Genomic DNA, 20,618 nt, shown 5'->3' on the forward strand with positions numbered 1-20,618 from the left:
GCGCGTATCGAGGCGTTCTTAGCTCCCTAACATCGTCGGGTAATTTGAAGCGATGAAGGAAGTCCTCCGCTGCAACTTGCTTCGGTGACCTATCTCATGTGGAGGTGATATGTGACGTTAACTGGTTTTTTTTTTTTTACTGGTATCCTGATGTTATGGGGTAGAGTCTGGGCTGAACGGGAGCGATATTGGATCAGATTCAGCCAGGTTGATGCCCAGTCACTGCGCGGACCGCGACGAGGAAGACACAGCGGAACATACATTGGCGCGTTGCTCTGGATTCGACGAGCAACGCGCCGCCCTCGTCGCGGTCATAGGTGAGGACCTCTCGCTGCCGCGCGTCGTGGCTACGATGCTCGGCAGCGACGCGTCCTGGAAGGCGATGCTCGACTTCTGCGAGTCCACCATCTCGCAGAAGGAGGCGGCGGAGCGAGAGAGGGAGAGCTCTTCCCTTTCCGCACCGATCCGTCGCCGTCGAGCCGGGGGCCGGAGGCGGGAATACGCCCGTACGTCCCGGCCCCTGTAGGTGGTGGCCTCCCCCCGGTGAAGGTCAAGGGGCGACCTGAGGGGGTGAGGCCGCGCGGCGCGCTACCAGCACTCTAGCGCGCTGCCGTGGAGTGAATAGAGCGACCGGTCGACGGTGTATCGCGTCCCGACCCGGCAGGCTGGTTCTGGTCCAGCGGGGTATTCCGGGACACCAGCGGCACCGTCTGGGCGGCCCGACGGGCTGCCGTACCGAGACGGCCGACGTTTCAGAGCCTTCGATTCGCCTCGAAGGCTCCGTCGGCTGGGCGTCCTTGGGGTGAGCCGCGCCGTCTGGTTGTAGTGTTGACCGCGGTAGCCCCCCTACCTCATCCGGGTTCTGACCTCGGAGGGGATCGGACGTCGGGTGTAAGAGTGCAGGGGAGTCGTTTAGTGGGTGGGTCCTAAAATCCTTGGGCCCGCGGTCTGCTCACAACACCATGCAGATCGTTGAGTCTCACATACCCCGCGCGCCCCTTTTGCGCGGGGACCTCGTAGGAGGTACGGCCCTCTACCCGAAAAAAAAAAAAAAAAAAAAAGGTTGATGCCCAGTGTGTGCCAATCCACCAAAGTTTTCGTGACGGGAACCGAATCGGGAGTACGACCGAGTTTCATAACGAGACGGTGGTCTGAGTCTAACTCTGAAACTACTTCGATCGAACGTAACCGCAGAATTACGTTTTTTATAATGCTATGTTGAGTATATCCAGGCGCTGCGTGATATTTAGCGGGTAGTGAGTCGGTGTCGAACGTGTGAACGACGATATAGAAAGTTATATCATCGACTAACGCGTCGACGCGTCTGCCGTTGGGGGCTGTGGTATGCGAGTTCCAAATGATGTGTTTACAGATTATGTCGCCCACCAGAACGACAAAGCTTTCCATGCCGAGGAGCGCCTCGTTATCACTGCTTAAAACGATCTTATCAGGTGGAAAATAAATGGACGCGACGAGTGTCCCGACAGTGAGATTCGGCACCCTGATGCTTCGATGCTAGCGAGCGCGGGAGGATCGAGTGGGATGCAATGCAGGGCTCTTCAGTTAAATGATGGTACCACCACCACATGCATGTGATGCACGGAGTTGACAGGTAGTCTTTGATATAGAAAGTCGACCTTGACGAGCTCAGCTTCCAACTCTTCAGGAATGCCACTTATGACCGCATGGAATTCGCTCTCCTTCTCGAGCGTATACGTATGGAAACTTATACGCTCCTTGCGGAGGTAAGAGGAGAGTGCCCTATGGTCGTCGGATGTCGTTACCTTTATTTGAATCCCGTTCACGAGGTTATGGGCGCTCACGAAATATATATTTTTGGCCTTAATGGCCAGGGAAACTCGGTTCCAAGCTGCCTTCTCTTCAAGGATTACTCGCGGAGTCGCGATGCATTCGCGGCTTTGCTTGCTTCGGCGGCCGCGAGAGCTCAGGCTTCCGCAGTGCGCTTTTTACCTTTTTGAACCACTGTGAATCCATTAGTCGAGGGGGCAAGGGAAGAGCCGACCTCCATGTCCGACTCCGAGTCGAATGAAGAGGAGGGTGCAGGCGACCTGCAGTCGGGTATTTTAGAGGGCGCGGGAGCGGCGGCCACGACGGAAGCCCCGGACATATGCTTGGGATCAGTGGACGACGCGGGGCGGCGCGGATGCCGCGGAAGAACGCTGTACTGGAACTGAGACCACACTGGTTGACTAGGGAGCTTTGCTAGCGAGTATCGGTGACACGGGAGCGGTGGGAGCGACAGAAGCTGCGGCGTACAGCGCAGGAGGTTTCACGGCGCCTTTAGCTTTGTAAGCTAAAAATTTTGATTCGAGGGCTGGGTATTTTTCCCGTAAAAATTCCGCGAGCAGAGTGTTAGCTGGAGAGAACTCCATTTCTTCTGACTGCCCAGTTGGAGCTGCCCCGGAACTTAAACACGAGCTCACTTTACGGCGAGGTCCCTGCGTCGGTGACACTAAATTGGCGGAAACGATTATAGGGATTTTATTAATGGTTCTACATTGATCCAGGGCCGCAATGCCTTGCAATTAGGCGCAGGTAGAAATTCCTAGAAGTACACATCAGTGGCACATCTGGGCCACAGATGTACCACGAATAATGACCTATTATCACACGTAGTCACTTCCGATAAAAGACGTGGACACCAGATGTACCACGAATCGAGGTCGGGCGATCGAACGATCTACGAGAACGTCCGCACGTGACGGGTGCCTGAATCGGAATGGCAGGTGAGGTATGAGAGGTCGAGGCCGGCTGCCCTCCACCTGGACACGCACCCGCAACTTGAACCCTGATATTATCTTGCCATGTTCTCAATAAATTAATGAGATAGTTTTTTTTGTTGTCGTTGTGTTCATACAGTGTGGTATTGGTTTGAACTGTAAGAGTAGTGCACACAATAATACGAAAATATCAATTAATTAAAAACGTTTGAACGGATTTAAAAAACGGGTAAACTTAACACAAATATTCTTAATGTTTTGGGTTAACACATACAATATTAACACGTAGGTTAGTTTGTATTATGATGAATGGAATCATTCGGCCCATACTGGGCCTATTATCTAGGTACTTTGTTAAAAAGAACGCGGGAGTCACGGTACACCTCTCATGAACGATATAGTATGTACTTCAGATACGATTTGACCTCAAGGGTATCTGCTGTTTTTTCTAAACATCTTTTATGTTTCATAAATACTAATCGGACAAATACAGAAGCGTCAGTCGTGCTCTGTTGCTCGAAACGGTAAGTAAGCCACTGTTCTTATTGTATTTAGACTTAACATTAACGTCCATGAACAACTGGATAGGACTCCAAATCGTGTCAAGTTCATAGATTCAGTCATGACATTGTTGATTAGTTGACACTTAGTGGCGCATACTCGAGATCTTTTCAAGAGTTTTTTTTTTATTGCTTATATGTGTGTAAATGCTCTACCCACCTTGAGATACAAGTTCTACGTCTCAGTATAGTTATAACGGCTACCCACCCTTCAAACCGAAACACATTACTGCTTCACGGCAGAAATAGGCAGGGTGGTGGTACCTATCCATGCAGACTTATAAGAGGTCCTACCACCACTAAAGTTACTAGTGTCACCCGGGTAACGAGCGCACGCGGGGGCCGGGGGGACGCTCCGGTCCCCACGTGATGTCTGACTGACGTGACGCTCACCTTCCCCTCTATAGTACTAAAGACTGTTTTTATTGACATTATAGATTCCAAGATGAGGGTGCTGTTAGTTTGCCTGGCAGGTTTACTGGTCTGCCTGAAGACGGCTGATTCTCACTCATTGCCGCAAAAGGATTACGGCACCAGCGGAAATAATAGCAGCTCGGATCCCCACAGCTCCACCGGAAACCTCGATTCTAACACCACAACGTTTATTGTGCGTTTCGTAACTAGGAATGACAAGAAAGAGTCCATGGGCATCTATGCCCACAAGAACGGCAAAGTAAAAAAAATTTTAGAAGACGGCCTTGCCATCTCAGATTGGCCTCCGAACCCGCGAACCTATTTGGGCAATAAGGACGGTATCTACGCTTACGACAAAGAAACAGAGAAGCTTGAGAAGTACGGCAATCTGAGTGACAGCATCATCGGGATCGTAAAAGAGAACCGCAGTGACGACCTGTACATTCTCACGGAAGATCACGTCGTCTACAAGGTCATCGAGGAAGGCACCAAGAAGATCAAGGTCAACGAGGCTGAGCATGCTGAGCAAATAGCGCTGGACTGGGATGAAAACTTGTACTACATCGGAGCGAACAATCAACCGTATGTTGTCGCTTCGGACGGTGCGAAGAAGATAGAAGGTCTTCCAGCTAACCCAACCTCAGCGTTAATCTCCAGGCCTCCGATCACGATAGAGCACGGAGCGTGGTTTATTTCCGGGCAACAGCCCTACATCATCTATCCCAACGCGACCAGCAAACCATACGTATTCAACGACCAAGAGAAGTTGGAATATGAGAAAAGAAATCGTGCTGTCGAAGCTATATTCTTACAAGTGAGGGAGCAAGCAGGGGAATAACGTATTATCTTCGGGTTTCGCGTGTTGTAGAGATAATTAAAATTACTTTTACAGACTGACCGTGTCGGACGCAGTCGGCCATGACCACGAAAACTGTAAATAATTCGAAAAATTGGGAAGTTAATAGTGACAATAACAAACCCGAGGTTAAGCTGTAAAAGTAATTTTAATTATAGACATATCGTGTTTTTGTATGAAATGAATGATTGTTGTGGAACGTTGTTGTCTTATTTCTTATTTACCTGGAGCATATAAAGCACATTATTACGAGCTCAAAGTAGAGCATCCGATTTATGTGGTTGCCGTCGCTCGTGGACACCAACAAGGCCACAGTCTGGACGCTGCCTACGATGAGAGTTCGCTAAAAGTTTTTACGATTTAGATGTCTATGGGCTCCAGTAACCACTTAACACCAGGCGGGCTGTGAGCTCGTCCAACCATCAAAGGAATAAAAAATAAAAAAAAAGTCCACTAGACCTTGGATCTCATTGGAAAAAGTAAATACCATAGCTTTGAAGAAGTACCCAGAGAGCACATTTGTTTAGTTTGATAGAACGTGACAGAATCACTTCTACTATCACCACTACTACTACTACTACTACTACTACTACTACTACTACTACTATCACCTATTAGTACTACTACTGCTACTGCAACTACCTACCTATGCCCGTTCACAAGACGCTCTACCAGCATTATACGAAAATTACAAGTTAGTATTCCGGGTTTGGTTTTTACACGATGCTATTCATCATGTGGGTAATCATATATATATGGTTATGGTTATGGACAGACTTGGTTAAGTTATCTACGAAGAGTTCCCTTACTGAGTGTACACGTACCGCCACAAATAGAGAAAGATGGAGAAGTCTCTCAAAAGCCGCAACCAAATATTAAGACTTACGTAACCACGACCACTCCGCCAGGAGTGAACGACTGAGAAGAAGAAGAATTCATCGTGGAAGTCATTCGTGAAGATGTGTCGAGCATGTATTTCATTAGAAAAGTTGGTTTTGAGTACCGGCACAGTCACAACGGTCGATATCAATACAGCGAATGATTGTCCTTTGGGTCGCGACGATTTCAGAGATTCTCCGGTTGACGGAAGTACTCACTATACCTGATTGCTAGTTATTTACTTGCCTATAGTCGCAGGAAGAGAGCCGCTGCTCTTAGTGCAGTCCATGGACAAGGGCGTGTAATGTCGCCGCTAACCTTGACAAATAAAACTGCCGTTATTATGTAATATATTGTTATTGTATTGTAGTATATTGTCTTCAATTTAGTTTCTACACTCCTGTTTGTTCAAGTGATTAGTTTATCAATTGAACTTGACTAGCACTTTAGATTTCGTACTATCAACAATAATTCTCGATACGGAGCCGGAGCCGCGGCTAATGTTTACCTAATTAAAAAATTTCGTAGTATCCAGATTGCGCAATTATTATTTTTTAATTTTAGTGATGTAGTGTGCACCTCACACTTGGGATGATATAACGAATTTTGTTTCAAATACAATTCGGCCAATGTTCATTCCTGTCTAACGCAGACGAACTGGCAGCCGACCTCGCGGGAGTATCCGCTGTGGCCCACGAACTCAGTAAAGGTCAGAGGCTTATTCAAGAGGTTTCCAACTGTAGACATGCTTACCTGTGTCTGCTTATCCTGCGATTAAGCTCATCATTTTTACGAGCACAAATAAACAGACAAACTTGCAGTCCCCCCGCCGCACAGCGGTGACGGGAGCCCATACAAATCACAATGTGAAGGGGAGGTGATTATAATAAAGTCAATGTTCTATGTGTAACTGAATATTGGCTTAAAAAATATGAATTTTAAAAATCACCAGGTTGTGAGTTCCTTCTGCAGAGAGAATGCTATACAAGATGGCTCACTGATTATTGTTAATAAAGATTATAAATGTAAGGAACGTAGAGACATTGTGAGCCTCTCTGTGGAACGGATTATTGAAATGGCATGTGTAGAGCTTGAGCGAGTCATTGTTGTAAGTGTGTACAGACCTCCTGATGCGTTATATGATTCATTTGAAAATATTTTGGAAAATGTATTGCTAAAGCTTTCTGTCTCTAATAAACAAATTTTTGTGTGTGGTCATTTTAATATTAATCTTTTAGAAAACACAAATACCACTATTAGATTCAGAACATTGTTAAAGTCATATAACCTCCCAAACTTATTTTAGAGCCTACTAGGACAACGACCACATCGGCAACATGTTTAGATAACATATTTACAAATGTAACACCGATTAACAAAAAAAATAATAATCAGTTAACATCAGACCATGGTGGACAATTTGTGTCTTTTGAATCTAATATGAATTCTAAAGATAAAAATACTCTTGTGATTGTTCCTATTAATAAAAAACGAATTGAGAAGCTTAGAAATAATATTAAGCAAAAACATTCAGAAATTATTTTAAACAAAAACCCAAATTTGTCATACCAGAATATGTTTGAGAGAATTAATTTGGTCTTTACTGATGTATTTATTCCTAAAACTGTAACATTAAAAAACAAAACGGTGTTCAGCGAGTGGGCCACCACTGGAGTGTAAAAAAGTAGAAAAAAGTTGTATGATCTGTACTCTGAAAAAGTTTATAATAATGATGAAACATTTCATCAATATGTCAGGAACTATTCAAAACTATTTAGAAAAGTTTGTTTAGCGGCAAAATCTTTACATTTAAGTGACTTAATAAAAAATGCCCCTGACAAGATAAAAATGACTTGGAACATCATTGGTAGAGAAAGTGGAAAAGTCGGAAATAGCCATCAAGAATTCTCAATATAAATAGACGATAAATTGGTAGTCATGAAGATATGGCTAATGCTTTTGAAAAGTTCTTCTCTGACATTCCAGTTTCAACTACCACTTCTCTAAATTCATCCCCCACAGCAGCTGAAATATTATTGCATAACCATGTCAACAAATGTAATGAATTTTTTAAATTTAAGAAAATTAATTCGAGCAGTATAATAGAAAGTTTTAATAGCCTTAATAGTATGGTGTTTTTTTTTTTTTTTCACCCGTCATCACAGGGCGTCGCGTCTTACCTCCGACGTTATGTCGGAGTCTGTTTTTACATTTCTCCTTTCATATCAATTCACCCTGTTTTCTTTTCACACTCACTATCATCCTCATTCATTCATTCATCGTCTTTCATTCTATCTCCATATCAGGAGTTGGGAAAGGTTTTCTTTTATTTACATCTCTAATACTTATTTCTATATTCACAATACTTATTTTCCTATTATTTATCTATTTTAAAACTAAGTTACTAACATATATGTTCACCATATATATCTTAACTTACCTTATTTATCTATTTCTATTAATCACCTTCTTTGCTACATTTTTACAAAATTCTAAAAACTTATCTCTAATGTACTTATTTTCTACTATTTTACAAATATTTTCTACTTTAATCTCATAATCTATGAGATTTTCTGTATCATACCTTTCTCTACCAAAGACAGGACATTCTATCATTATGTGCTCTACAGTAATAGTATGGTGTTGGCTTGAACTGTAAGAGTAGTGCACACCATAATACGCAAATAGCAATCAAGTAAAAACGTCTGAGCCGATTTAAAGAACGGGTAAATTTAACACAAATATTCTTAATGTCTTGGGTTAACACATATAATATTAACACCTAGGTTAGTTTGTGTCATGATAAATGGAATCACTTGACCCATACTGTACCTGTCATATAGGTACTTTATTAAAGTGAACGCGGGCGAAGTCGCGGCGCACCTCTCGTGAACGATATAGTATGTACTTCAAATACGATTTGACCTCAAGGGTATCTGCTGTTTTTTCTAAACATCTTTTATGTTTCTTAAATAAAGATCGGACAAACACAGAAGTCTCAGTCGTGCTCTGTTGCTCGAAACGGTAAGTCACTGTTCTTATTCTATTCAGATGTTTTTTTTATTGCCTTTTTAGGCAGACGAGCGTACGGCCCACCTGATGGTAAGTGGTTACCGTCGCTCATGAACTTCAGCAATAATGCCCGGAGCAAAGTCAAGCCGCTGCCTACTGCTTAATACTCTCCACAAGCCTCGTTTGAAGATGTATTTAGACGGTCAATGCTTAAGATGGATGCAAAGAATACTGAGCCCATTAAAGTAAGGGATTTTAAATAAAATATTAAGGTTAATGTCCGTGAAAAACTTAGTAGGATTCCAGTTCGTGTCAAGTTCAGACATTCAGTCAAACAACATTGTTGATTAGTTGACACTGAGTGGCGCACACTCGAGATCTTCTTCAAAGTGTCACCCGGGGGTAACGAGCGCACGCGGGGGCCGGGGGGATGCTCCGGTCCCCGCGTGATGTCTGACTGACGTGACGCCCACCTTCCCCTCTATAGTTCCCCTCTAAGGACTTCTTATATTGACATTGCAGATTCCAAGATGAGGGTGCTGTTAATTTGCCTGGCGGGCTTACTGGTTTGCCTGAAGACGGCTGATTCTCACTCATTGCCGCAAAAGGACTACGACACCAGCGGAAATAATAGCAGCTCGGATCCCGACAACTCCAGCGGATTGTTCGATTTTGGCCCCACAACGTTCTTCGTGCGCCATGTATTTAGGGATGACAATAAAGTGGACAAAAGTATATACGCCCACAAGAACGGTAAAGCGAAGAAAGTTTTAGAAGACGGCATGGCCATCTTTGTTGAGTTTCCGAAGCCGCGCGCCTATTTGGGCAATAAGGACGGTATCTACGTTTACGACACAGAAATAGAGAAGCTTGAGAAGTACGGCAATCTGAGTGACAACGTCATCGGGATCGCAAAAGAGAACCGCAGTGACGACCTGTACATACTGACGGAAGACCACGTCGTCTACAAGGTCATCGAGGAAGGCACTAAGAAAATCAAGGTCAACGAAGTTGAGCATGCTGAGAAAATAGCGCTGGACTGGGATGAAAACTTGTACTACATCGGAGCGAATAATCAACCGTATGTTGTCGCTTCGGACGGTGCGAAGAAGATCGAAGGTCTTCCAGCTAACCCAACCCTAACGTTAATCTCTAGGCCTCCGATCAAGATAAAACACGGAGCGTGGTTTATGTCCGAAAAACAGCCCTACATTATTTATCCCAACGCGACCAGCGAACCGTACGTGTTCAACGACCAAGAGAAGTTGGAATATGAGAAAAGAATTCGTGATCTCGATGCTATTTTCTTACAGATGAGGAACGAAACAGAGGAATAAATAATAATCTTCGGATTTCACGTGTTGTAGAGAAAATTAAAATGACTTTTACAGACTGACCGTGTCGGACGCAGTCCGCCATGACCACGAAAACTGTAAAGAATTCGAAAAATTGGGAATTTAATAATAACAATAACGAACTCGGGGTTAAGCTGTAAAAGTAATTTTAATTGTAAAAATAACGTGTTTTTGATTGAAATGAACGAATCTTGTTGAATGTTTTGTTTTATTTCTTATTTACCCAGACCACATAAAGCATATTGTTATGAGCATAAAGTAGAGCATACGATTTTTTTTTTTTTTATGATTGAATGATTACTGTGGCCCGGAGGCTTTTCCAGTTTCACCAGGACAGGTGGGCGAGCAAAGGCTCAGCCAAAAGGGGTGGGATTTGCTAACAGCTACTCGAGCGCCTCCGAAGACCTAACAACTCAAGAGCAGCTGCTCCGCGAATGAATCTACTACCGGATCGGAATCGCAACCCGCTGAGAAGATCTGGCGAGAAACTCAGCGAGCTGATTCATGGGTTAGGTTGCACGGCGGCCCGGCTGCACGCTGACTGTCGTAAAAAGCAGACGGCGTTGCAGCTGGCCATCGGCGAGGCCAAGAAGCAGAGCATGAAGACTCTCTTGGAGTCGCTCGACGAAGATCCCTGGGGGCGCCCATACAAGATGGTTCGTAGGAAACTGCAGCCGTGGGCGCTCCCGGTGACCGAGCGGCTCCAGCCTCAGCAGCTGCGGGAAATTGTTGCGGCACTCTTCCCGCCGGCAGCGGGAGGGGACTTTGAGCCGCCCCAGATGGACGCCACGTGGGGCACGCCGCCGCGTTCCCGCTGCCGAGGTGCCCCCTCCTCCTATCATGGGGGTGGAGATCCATGCGGCCGTGTCCAAAATGAGAGCGAAATACGCGGCCCCCGGCCCTGACGGCGTTCACAGACGGGTCTGGAGCTTGGCCTTCGAGGGGACGGTTCCCGTCGAAATGGAAGACGGGCAGACTGGTCCTTCTGCGGAAGGACGGGCGCCCCGCGGACTCACCCGCGGGCTATCGCCCCATCGTGTTGCTGGACGAAGCGGGCAAGATGCTCGAGAGGATCGTCGCAGCCCGCATCGTCCGGCACCTGACCGAGACGGGTCCCGATCTTTTGGCGGAGCAATACGGCTTCAGAGAGGGCCGCTCGTCGATAGACGCGATTTTGCGCGTGCATGCTCTCTCCGACGAAGCCGTATCCCGGGGCGGGGTGGCGATGGCGTTATCCTTAGATGTAAGGAACGCCTTCAACACCCTGCCCTGGTCGGTGATCGCGGGGGCGCTGGAGTATCACGGCGTCATGGGGGTGGTGCGGTCGATGGCACTATACGGCGCTCCCGTATGGTGCCACGCCCTGACCCGCAAGAACGTCGCGGCGCTGTGACGTCCGCAGCGCGCGATTGCGGTCAGGGCGATCCGAGGATACCACACCGTCTCCTTCGACGCGGCGTGCTTGCTCGCCGGGGCGCCACCCTGGGACCTGGAGGCGGAGGCGCTCGCTGCCGATTACCGGTGGCGTAGCGACCTCCGCTCTAGGGGGGAAGGGCGCCCCAGCGAAGGTGTAGTTCGAGCGCGGAGGCTCACTCTCGGCGGTCCGTGCTGGAGGCGTGGTCTCGCCGCTTGGCGGACCTGTCGGCCGGCCTCCGTACCGACGAGGCGGTCTGTCCGGTCCTCGCGGACTGGGTGGGCCGCGACCGCGGATGCCTCACCTTCCGGCTGACGCAAATGTTGACCGGCCATGGTTGTTTTGGCCGGTACATTTTCAAAATAGCCGGAAGGGAACCGACTGCGCAGTGCCACCACTGCGCGGACCGCGACGAGGAAGACACAGCGGAACACACATTGGCGCGTTGCTCTGGATTCGACGAGCAACGCGCCGCCCTCGTCGCGGTCATTGGAGAGGACCTCTCGCTGCCGCGCGTCGTGGCTACGATGCTTGGCAGCGACGCGTCCTGGAAGGCGATGCTCGACTTCTGCGAGTCCACCATCTCGCAAAAGGAGGCGGCGGAGCGAGAGAGGGAGAGCTCTTCCCTTTCCGCACCGATCCGTCGCCGTCGAGCCGGGGGCCGGAGACGGGAATACGCCCGTACGTCCCGGGCCCCTGTAGGTAGCGGCCTCCCCCCGGTGAAGGTCAAGGGGAGACCTGAGGGGGTGAGGCCGCGCGGCGCGCTACCAGCACTCTAGCGCGCTGCCGTGGAGTGAATAGAGCGACCGGTCGACGGTGTATCGCGTCCCGACCCGGCAGGCTGGTTCTGGTCCAGCGGGGTATTCCGGGACACCAGCGGCACCGTCTGGGTGGCCCGACGGGCTGCCGTACCGAGACGGCCGACGTTTCAGAGCCTTCGATTCGCCTCGAAGGCTCCGTCGGCTGGGCGTCCTTGGGGTGAGCCGCGCCGTCTTGTTGTAGTGTTGACCGCGGTAGCCCCCCCTACCTCATCCGGGTTCTGACCTCGGAGGGGATCGGACGTCGGGTGTAAGAGTGCAGGGGAGTCGTTTAGTGGGTGGGTCCTAAATTCCTTGGGCCCGCGGTCTGCTCACAACACCATGCAGACCGTTGAGTCTCACATACCCCGCGCGCCCCTTTTGCGCGGGGACCTCGTAGGAGGTTCGGCACTCTACCCGAAAAAAAAAAAAAGGTTCAGTCCAAATTCAGTACTCGGGTGGGGTCGGTTGCAGGTGCTGGAGGCGTGCGCCGAGCAGCCCGGCGCTAGTCCCGAAGACGTGGCGTGGAACATATTATTCAGATGCGGCTACAACAGGAAGGCGGTGCTGTTCGACTACATGCCCGCCGGTGGCGCCTCTAGCGGCAACACGGAGAATCATCCCTAGTTACTTAGTTCCGATACCTACGTTGGATGCGGAAGGCGGAGGACTGCATTATGTGGAAGGCGTTGGAGAAGGCCTATGTCCAGCACTGGGCAGATAAAGGCTGATGATGATGATGATGATGATGATGATGATACCTACGTACAGATGTCGCTGTTCTAAATAAATTATTATTCCGGTTTATGGTGTATTAAAATTACGGTATACAGTATTAACAGAGTCCATGTATTATTTATTATTAATAAATATTTTATGTTATATTGGTTTACTTAGTTTAACAATATTAGCAGTGGTTTAGGTTATTTGATCCAGAATAGTATTCACAGATGTCGCTCACGTTCATTAAGGAGTGTGAGTCAGTACATAAACAAGTCAAACAGTTTTAGAATCAGGCGTTGTTTTGATTACATTTGAGTAGGGTCAGAGTGTCATCATGATGATAAGACACCGTAGACCAATTTCCTAATCATTGATTTAACGAGTTATTGTCGGCCCCGACGAGGGCACATACCGCTATGTGTAACTCAGTGTCAGAGGCACTCCGGGGCGCGCGCTGCAGCTATATGTAACGGCGGTACACCGGACTCTATACCGGGTGTGGGAACTGTACACTGGTGCCTTGTACCGGGCTGTAGAGCTCTAGGCAGCGGCTTTACATTTATGGTGGGGACGAACCCTGCTCGCAACTGGTTAGAAAGAGATGAGAATGGCTCTGAGTTGAAGCATCAGCCAGTGATACAGTAAGGGCGAGTAAATAGTACCTATACTTAGTCTGGCCATAATAATTACTGTTACAATTACAAATAAACAAAATATTACATTTGAATTTAGAAATCTCTCATTTTTATGTTATTGCTCATTGAGATTTCTCATTTTGGCGCCAATACATTGTACAATATTTTGCGATATTAAAATGGAGTGGGGTGATAAATAGAACCGAATCGCTGTGATTGCATTACACAAAGTAGGTATGGAGCCAAATGCAATTTTTCAAACTCTCCATACGCTTGGTATTAGTAAAATGTTTGTGTATCGGGCTATTAATAGGTGCAATGAGACCTCCTCTGTTTGTGACAGAAAAAGATCTGGCGGTCCACGTAGTGTTCGTACGAAAAAAGGTGGTCAAAGCAGTAAGGGAAATAATTCGAAGAAATCCTGTCCGAAAGCAAAATATTTTATCTCGGGAGATGAAGATAACACCTAGAACCATGTCGCGTATTTTAAAAGATGACTTAGGACTTGCAGCCTATAAGAGACGTACTGGTCATTTCTTAACTGATAATTTAAAAGAGAATAGGGTGGTAAAATCGAAACAACTGAAGCGGTACGCAAAGGGAGGTCATAGAAAATTTTTGTTTACGGATGAGAATTTTTTTACAATTGAGCAAACAAAATGACCGTATTTATGCTTAAAGCTCTAAGGAAGCTTCTCAATTAGTCGACAGAGTGCAACGTGGGCACTATCCGACTTCAGTGATGGTTTGGTGGGGTATTAGCTATGAAGGAGTGACTGAGCCATACCTTTGTGAAAAAGGTATCAAAACATCGACACAAGTGTATCAAGATACTATTCTTGGGAAGGCAGTGAAGCCCCTTAGCAGCAACATGTTCAATAATCAAGAATGGCCCTTCCAGCAAAACTCGGCGCCAGGTCATAAAGCTCGGTCTACGCAGTCTTGGTTGGAAACGAACGTTTCGGACTTCATCGGAGCTGAAGACTGGCCGTCGTCTAGTCCCGATCTAAATCCGCTGGATTCTGATTTATGGTCAGTTTTAGAGAGTACGGCTTGCTCTAAACGCCATGATAATTTGGAGTCCCTAAAACCGAATAAGCTTTTTATACTTTAATTGTTTTATATTTATGTATTAAACTAACACACTGTAAAAGTAATAAATGTTATTTGCAATAGATTTTTTTTTCCTTTGTCTCAGTATTTATGGCAAGACTAGGTATATTATGTAGGTACAGATGAGGTACGAGAGATCGTGGCCCTCCAGCAACTCAACACGCATCGGAAACCTGACCCCTGAGATTATTTTGCCATGTTCTCAATCACTCGGCCAACACTGCAATACGATTACGATAACAATTACGACTGTTAGTAGTTTATACACAAGAGAAAGTGAGAAACAACGCTCTCCGCTTAAATTTCATTCATTTAGAAGAATTGCAAATTCACGCGGGCGAAGTCGCGGCGCACGTCTCGTGAATGATACGTCATGTACTTGACCTCAAGGGTATCTGTTGTTTTTCTAAACATATTTTATGTTTCTTAAATACAGATCGGACAAATACAGAAGCGTCTGTCGTGCTCTGTTGCTCAAAACGGTAAGTCACTGTTCTTATTGTATTTAGATGTTTGTTAAAGTTTGAGATAGATGCAAAGAATACGCAAAAACTGAGCCCATGACCGCAGCAGGAAGTCTGCCTTGAGACATGAGGTCGAAGTCATAACTACCAACTGCATTGAAATAGAGGGTTTTAAATTAAGTCACCCGGGTAACGAGCGCACGCGGGGGCCGGGGGGATGCTCCGGTCCCCGCGTGATGTCTGACTGACGTGACGCTCACCTTCCCCTCTATAGTACTAAAGACTATTTTTATTGACATTATAGAATCCAAGATGAGGGTGCTGTTAGTTTGCCTGGCAGGCTTACTGGTCTGCCTGAAGACGGCTGATTCTCACTCATTGCCGCAAAAGGATTACGACACTGACTCCAGCAAACCTGACATTACCAATCCACTGAATGACACCAGCGGAAATAATAGCAGCTCGGTCCCCGACAACTCCAGCGGAATCTTTGATTCTAACACCACAATATTCATCGTGCGTTACGTAACTAGGGGTGACAAGAAAGAGTACAAGGGTATATACGCCCACAAGAACGGCAAAGTGAAAAAAATCTTAGTAGGCGGCAGGGCCTTCTCAGATTGGTTTTCGAAGTCACGCGCCTATTTGGGCCATAAGGACGGTATCTACGTTTACGACACAGAAACAGAGAAGCTTGAGAAGTACGGCAATCTGAGTGACAGCATCATCGGGATCTTAAAAGAGAACCGCACCGACGACCTGTACATTCTGACGGAAGACCACGTCGTCTACAAGGTCATCGAGGAAGGCACCAAGAAAATCAAAATCAACGAAGCTGAGCATGCTGAGCAAATAGCGCTGGACTGGGATGACAACTTGTACTACATCGGAGCGAACAATCAACCGTATGTTGTCACTTCGGACGGTGCGAAGAAGATCGAAGGTCTTCCAGCTAATCCAACCTCAGCGTCGTTCTCTAGGGCTCCAATCACGACAGAACATAGATCCTGGTTTATGTCCGGAAAACAGCCGTACATCATCTATCCCAATGCGACCAGCGAACCATACGTATTCAACGACCAAGAGAAGTTGGAATATGAGAAAAGAATTCGTGCTCTCCAACTTATTTTCTTACAATTGAGGAATCAAGCAGAGGAATAACGTATTATCTTCGGGTTTCGCGTGTTGTAGAGATAATTAAAATGACTTTTACAGACTGACCGTGCCGGACGCAGTCGGCCATGAACACGAAAACTAAAGAATTCGTAGCTTTGGGAATTTAATAGGGACAATAACAAACTGGAGGTCAAACTGTAAAAGAAATTTTACTTATAGAAATAACGTGTTGATGGAAATGAACGAATCTTGTGGAATGTTGTTGTTTTATTTCTTGTTTACCTGGACCATACAGAAACCATATTATTAGGAGCATAAATTAGAGCATCAGATGTATGTGGTTGCCGTCGTTCGTGGACACCTACAAGGCCGCAGACACAGCCTGGACGCTGCTTACCATGAGGGTTCGCTAAAAGTCCATTTTAAACCTTGGATCTCATTCGAAAAAGTAAATCACATAGCTGTGAAGAAATACCCAGAGAACGTATTTGCTCCTCTTGATAGCACGTGACTCGCCCCGATGAAAGTTAAAGACTTGATCAAAGACCTACGTCCTCGCAAGGCTCCTGGTTCCGACGGTATATCCAACCGCGTTATTAAACTTCTACCCGTCCAACTCATTGTGATGTTGGCATCTATCTTCAATGCCGCTATGGCGAGCTGTATCTTTCCCGCGGTGTGGAAAGAAGCGGACGTTATCGGCATACATAAACCCGGTAAACCAAAAAATCATCCGACGAGCTACCGGCCGATTAGCCTCCTCATGTCTCTAGGCAAACTGTATGAGCGTCTGCTCTACAAACGCCTCAGAGGCTTCGTCTCATCCAAGGGCATTCTCATCGGTAAACAATTCGGATTCCGTACAAATCACTCATGCGCACAACAGGTTCACCGCCTCACGGAGCACATTCTTGTGGGGCTTAATCGACCAAAACCGTTATACACGGGAGCTCTCTTCTTCGACGTCGCAAAAGCGTTCGACAAAGTCTGGCACAACGGTTTGATTTTCAAACTATTCAACATGGGCGTGCCGGATAGTCTCGTGCTCATCATACGGGACTTCTTGTTGAACCGCTCTTTTCGATATCGAATCGAGGGAACCCGCTCCTCCCTACGACCTCTCACAGCTGGAGTCCCGCAAGGCTCTGTCCTCTCACCCCTCCTATTTAGCTTATTCGTTAACGATATTCCCCAGTCGCTGCCGACCCATTTAGCTTTATTCGTCGACGACACGACTGTTTACTATTCCAGTAGAAACAAGTCCCTAATCGCGAAGAAGCTTCAGAGCGCAGCCCTAGGACAGTGGTTCCGAAAATGGCGCATAGACATCAACCCAGCGAAAAGTACTGCGGTGCTATTTCGGAGAGGAAGCTCCACACAGATTTCCTCCCGGATTAGGAGGAGGAATCTCACACCCCCGATTACTCTCTTAAGACAACCCATACCCTGGGCCAGGAAGGTCAAGTACCTGGGCGTTACCCTGGATGCATCGATGACATTCCGCCCGCATATAAAATCAGTCCGTGACCGTGCCGCGTTTATTCTCGGTAGACTCTACCCCATGATCTGTAAGCGGAGTAGAATCAGCTCGCTGAGTTTCTCGCCGGATCTTCTCAGCGGGTCGCGATTTCGATCCGGTAGTAGATTCATTCGCAAAGCAGCTACTATTGAGCTGTTAGGTCTCCTTCGGAGGCGTTTGGGTAGCTGTTAGCAAATCCCACCCCTCCTGGCTGAGCCTTTGCTCGCCCACCTGTCCTGGTGAAACTGGAAAGGACGACGAAAGAGTTCGACGAGTACGGTTATCGGGTCCCTAAGCCCGCTCTTAGTGTTAGAGTTGAAGGCGTCTAATACAACAGTTATTGGAGCTGATGGATTCGTAAGGATGTGTCTAGGACGTCGACGGTGACTAGCTCTTGCGTGATCAGGATTTCGGGAGTAGTTAGCGGCGGCAACGATAAGGCGATTATCATGACGCATAGCCTTATCAAAGTACCGTTCCGACGCCTTACTGGTGGTAGGACGATGTCTTCTGAGTACGCACGGGTACAGGTAGTCTTCCACGGCGAAGGAATAACATCGTGTAATAAAAATCAAACCCGCAAAATTATAATTTGCGTAATTATTGGTGATAGGACCTCTTGTGAGTCCGCATGGGTAGGTACCACCACCCTGCTTATTTCTGCCGTGAAGCAGTGATGCGTTTCGATTTGAGGGGTGGGGTAGCCGTTGTAACTATATTGAGATCTTAGAACTTATATTTCAGGGTGGGTGGTGAATTTACGTTGTAGATGTCTATTAGTAACCACTTAACACCAGGTCTGCTGTGAGCTCGTCCAACCATTAAGCAATAAAAAAAAATTACACTCTCGAGTAGGCCGGAGGGCGCCGAGAACTATGTTATATGGCTCCCTCCCGCGGCAACTGTGCATACCGTGCACGGAATTGACGAGTAAGCCTTGTTCAAGAAGGTCGACTTTGAAGAGCTCGGCACTGAACTCTTTGGGGATGCCGCGTATCACGGCACGAAGTTCACGCTCCTCCTGGAGCGTATACGTACGAAAACTTAAACGTTCCTTACGGAGATAAAAGAAGCGGGCCCTGTGGTTGTCGGGTGTTTGTACCTTAATTTTGATTCTGTTCCTAGTTTACGGGCTCAGGTGAAATTAATTTTTCGCCCTTAGCTTCCAGGGAGACTCGATCCGAGGCGGCCTCTTGAAGGATTACTGGGAACGGGATCTGGGTTTTTGACTGTGTCACCGGACATGGCGACACTGTGGCACGGTGGTCGGGGGCACGCGTTCGCGGCTTTACTATTTTTGGTGGTCGCGGGAGACAGGGACTGCGTGGCACGCTTCTTCCCCTTTTGGACCAGGGTGAAGCAATCTGTTGCCAGGGCAGGGAATGGGTCAACCTTCATGTCCGAGTCCGAGTCGGAGGACGAGGAGGAGGGCACAGGAGCAGCGAGCGCGACGGAAGTGCGTCCGCACGCGACGGTTGCTCGGATCAGAATGTTACATATTTCAAGAAAATTAGCAGCTTAAGCTGTTTGAGCGATCGATACATGAACAAGACACACAGTTTTAGAATCAAACATTGTTTTGTTTACACTTTAGTAAGGTCAGAGTGTCATAATATTACATTCATTAAATTCACGCGGGCAAAGTCGCGGCGCACGTCTCATGAATGATACATGTACTTGACCTTAAGGGTATCTGTTGTTTTTCTAAACATCTTTTATGGTTCTTAAATACTGATCGCACAAATCCAGAAGTCTCAGTCGTGCTCTGTTGCTCGAAACGGTAAGTAATTGTTCTTATTACTGTATTAGATTACTGTATTTAGATGTTCGTAAATGGTTGAGACGGATGCAAATAGTGCGCGAAAACTAAACCAATGACCACAGCAGGAAGCCTGCCTTGAGACATGAGGTTGAAGTCATAACTACCAACTAGAGCATTAAAGTTGAAGGTTAAAACCTTAATTAAATATTAACATTAACGTCCATGAATAACTGGATAGGACTCCATATCGTGTCAAGTTCAGAGATTCAGTCAAACAACATTGTTGATTGGGTGACACTGAGTGGCGCACATTCGAGACCTTCTCCAAAGTGTCACCCGGGTAACGAGCGCACGCGGGGGCCGGGGGGACGCTCAGGTCCCCACGTGATGTCTGACTGACGTGACGCCCACCTTCCCCTCTATAGTACTAAAGACTCTTTTTGTTGAAATTATAGATTCCAAGATGAGGGTGTTGTTAGTTTGTCTGGCAGGCTTACTGGTCTGCCTGAAGACGGCTGATTCTCACTCATTGCCGCAAAAAGATTACGACACTGACTCCAGCAACCATGACATCACCAATCCACTGTATGACACCAGCGGAAATAATAGCAGCTCGGATCCCGACAACTCCAGGGGAATGTTCGATTTTGGCCCCACAACGTTCCTCGTGCACTACGTAACTAGGGATGACAATAAAGAGTATAAAAGTATATACGCCCACAAGAACGGCAAAGCGAAGAAAGTTTTAGAAGACGGCATAGCCGTCTTTGATGAGTTTCCGAAGTCGCGCGCCTATTTGGGCAATAAGGACGGTATCTACATTTACGACACAGAAACAGAGAAGCTTGAGAAGTACGGCAATCTGAGTGACAACGTCATCGGGATCGTAAAAGAAAACCGCACCGACGACCTGTACATTCTGACCGAAGACCACGTCGTCTACAAGGTCACGGAGGAAGGCACCAAGAAGATCAAGGTCAACGAAGCTGAGCATGCCGAGAGAATAGCGTTGGACTGGGATGACAACTTGTACTACATCGGAGCGAACGATCACCCGTATGTTGTGGCATCGGACGGTGCGAAAAAGATCGAAGGTCTTCCAGCTAACCCAACCTCAGTGTTTATCTGTAGGCCTCCGATCAAGATAAAACACGGAGCGTGGTTTATGTCCGGAAAACAGCCCTACATCATCTATCCCAACGCGACCAGCAAACCATACGTATATAACGACCAAGAGAAGCTGGAACACGAGAAAAGA

At 47.1% G+C, this 20,618-nt stretch overlaps 4 protein-coding genes across 4 annotated transcripts in view; all 4 read left to right on the forward strand.

Annotated features, from left to right (window-relative positions):
- Nucleotides 1-1,264: 1,264 nt before the first annotated feature.
- On the forward strand, nt 1,265-4,770 carry LOC134199120 (uncharacterized). Its single transcript, XM_062669305.1, has 2 exons — nt 1,265-3,265; nt 3,739-4,770. Exon 2 carries the CDS (start codon nt 3,747-3,749, stop codon nt 4,551-4,553), a length of 807 nt encoding a protein of 268 aa, XP_062525289.1. The 5' UTR covers nt 1,265-3,265; nt 3,739-3,746; the 3' UTR covers nt 4,554-4,770.
- A 3,318-nt stretch (nt 4,771-8,088) lies between these two features.
- Nucleotides 8,089-10,016, forward strand: LOC101738062 (uncharacterized). Its single transcript, XM_062669307.1, has 2 exons — nt 8,089-8,474; nt 8,985-10,016. Exon 2 carries the CDS (start codon nt 8,993-8,995, stop codon nt 9,797-9,799), a length of 807 nt encoding a protein of 268 aa, XP_062525291.1. The 5' UTR covers nt 8,089-8,474; nt 8,985-8,992; the 3' UTR covers nt 9,800-10,016.
- A 4,707-nt stretch (nt 10,017-14,723) lies between these two features.
- Nucleotides 14,724-16,336, forward strand: LOC119628723 (uncharacterized). The gene is made up of 2 exons (XM_038012048.2): nt 14,724-14,981; nt 15,268-16,336. Exon 2 carries the CDS (start codon nt 15,276-15,278, stop codon nt 16,122-16,124), a length of 849 nt encoding a protein of 282 aa, XP_037867976.1. The 5' UTR covers nt 14,724-14,981; nt 15,268-15,275; the 3' UTR covers nt 16,125-16,336.
- Nucleotides 16,337-19,343: 3,007 nt separating this feature from the next.
- LOC119628356 (uncharacterized) overlaps nt 19,344-20,618 on the forward strand; it is a 31,505-nt gene continuing 30,230 nt past the window's right edge. Inside the window, exon 1 of the mRNA XM_062669306.1 lies at nt 19,344-19,378. The gene's annotated coding sequence lies outside the window, so the exon portion shown is untranslated. The remainder of the gene's footprint in view (nt 19,379-20,618) is intronic.

The sequence above is a fragment of the Bombyx mori genome, chromosome 7, assembly GCF_030269925.1.
Source record: "Bombyx mori chromosome 7, ASM3026992v2".
Taxonomy (NCBI): domain Eukaryota; kingdom Metazoa; phylum Arthropoda; class Insecta; order Lepidoptera; family Bombycidae; genus Bombyx; species Bombyx mori.

Coding starts and splice junctions, on each gene's coding strand:
- LOC134199120 (XM_062669305.1), top strand. CDS start 3,747: ATGAGGGTGCTGTTAGTTTGCCTGGCAGGTTTACTGGTCTGCCTGAAG.
- LOC101738062 (XM_062669307.1), top strand. CDS start 8,993: ATGAGGGTGCTGTTAATTTGCCTGGCGGGCTTACTGGTTTGCCTGAAG.
- LOC119628723 (XM_038012048.2), top strand. CDS start 15,276: ATGAGGGTGCTGTTAGTTTGCCTGGCAGGCTTACTGGTCTGCCTGAAG.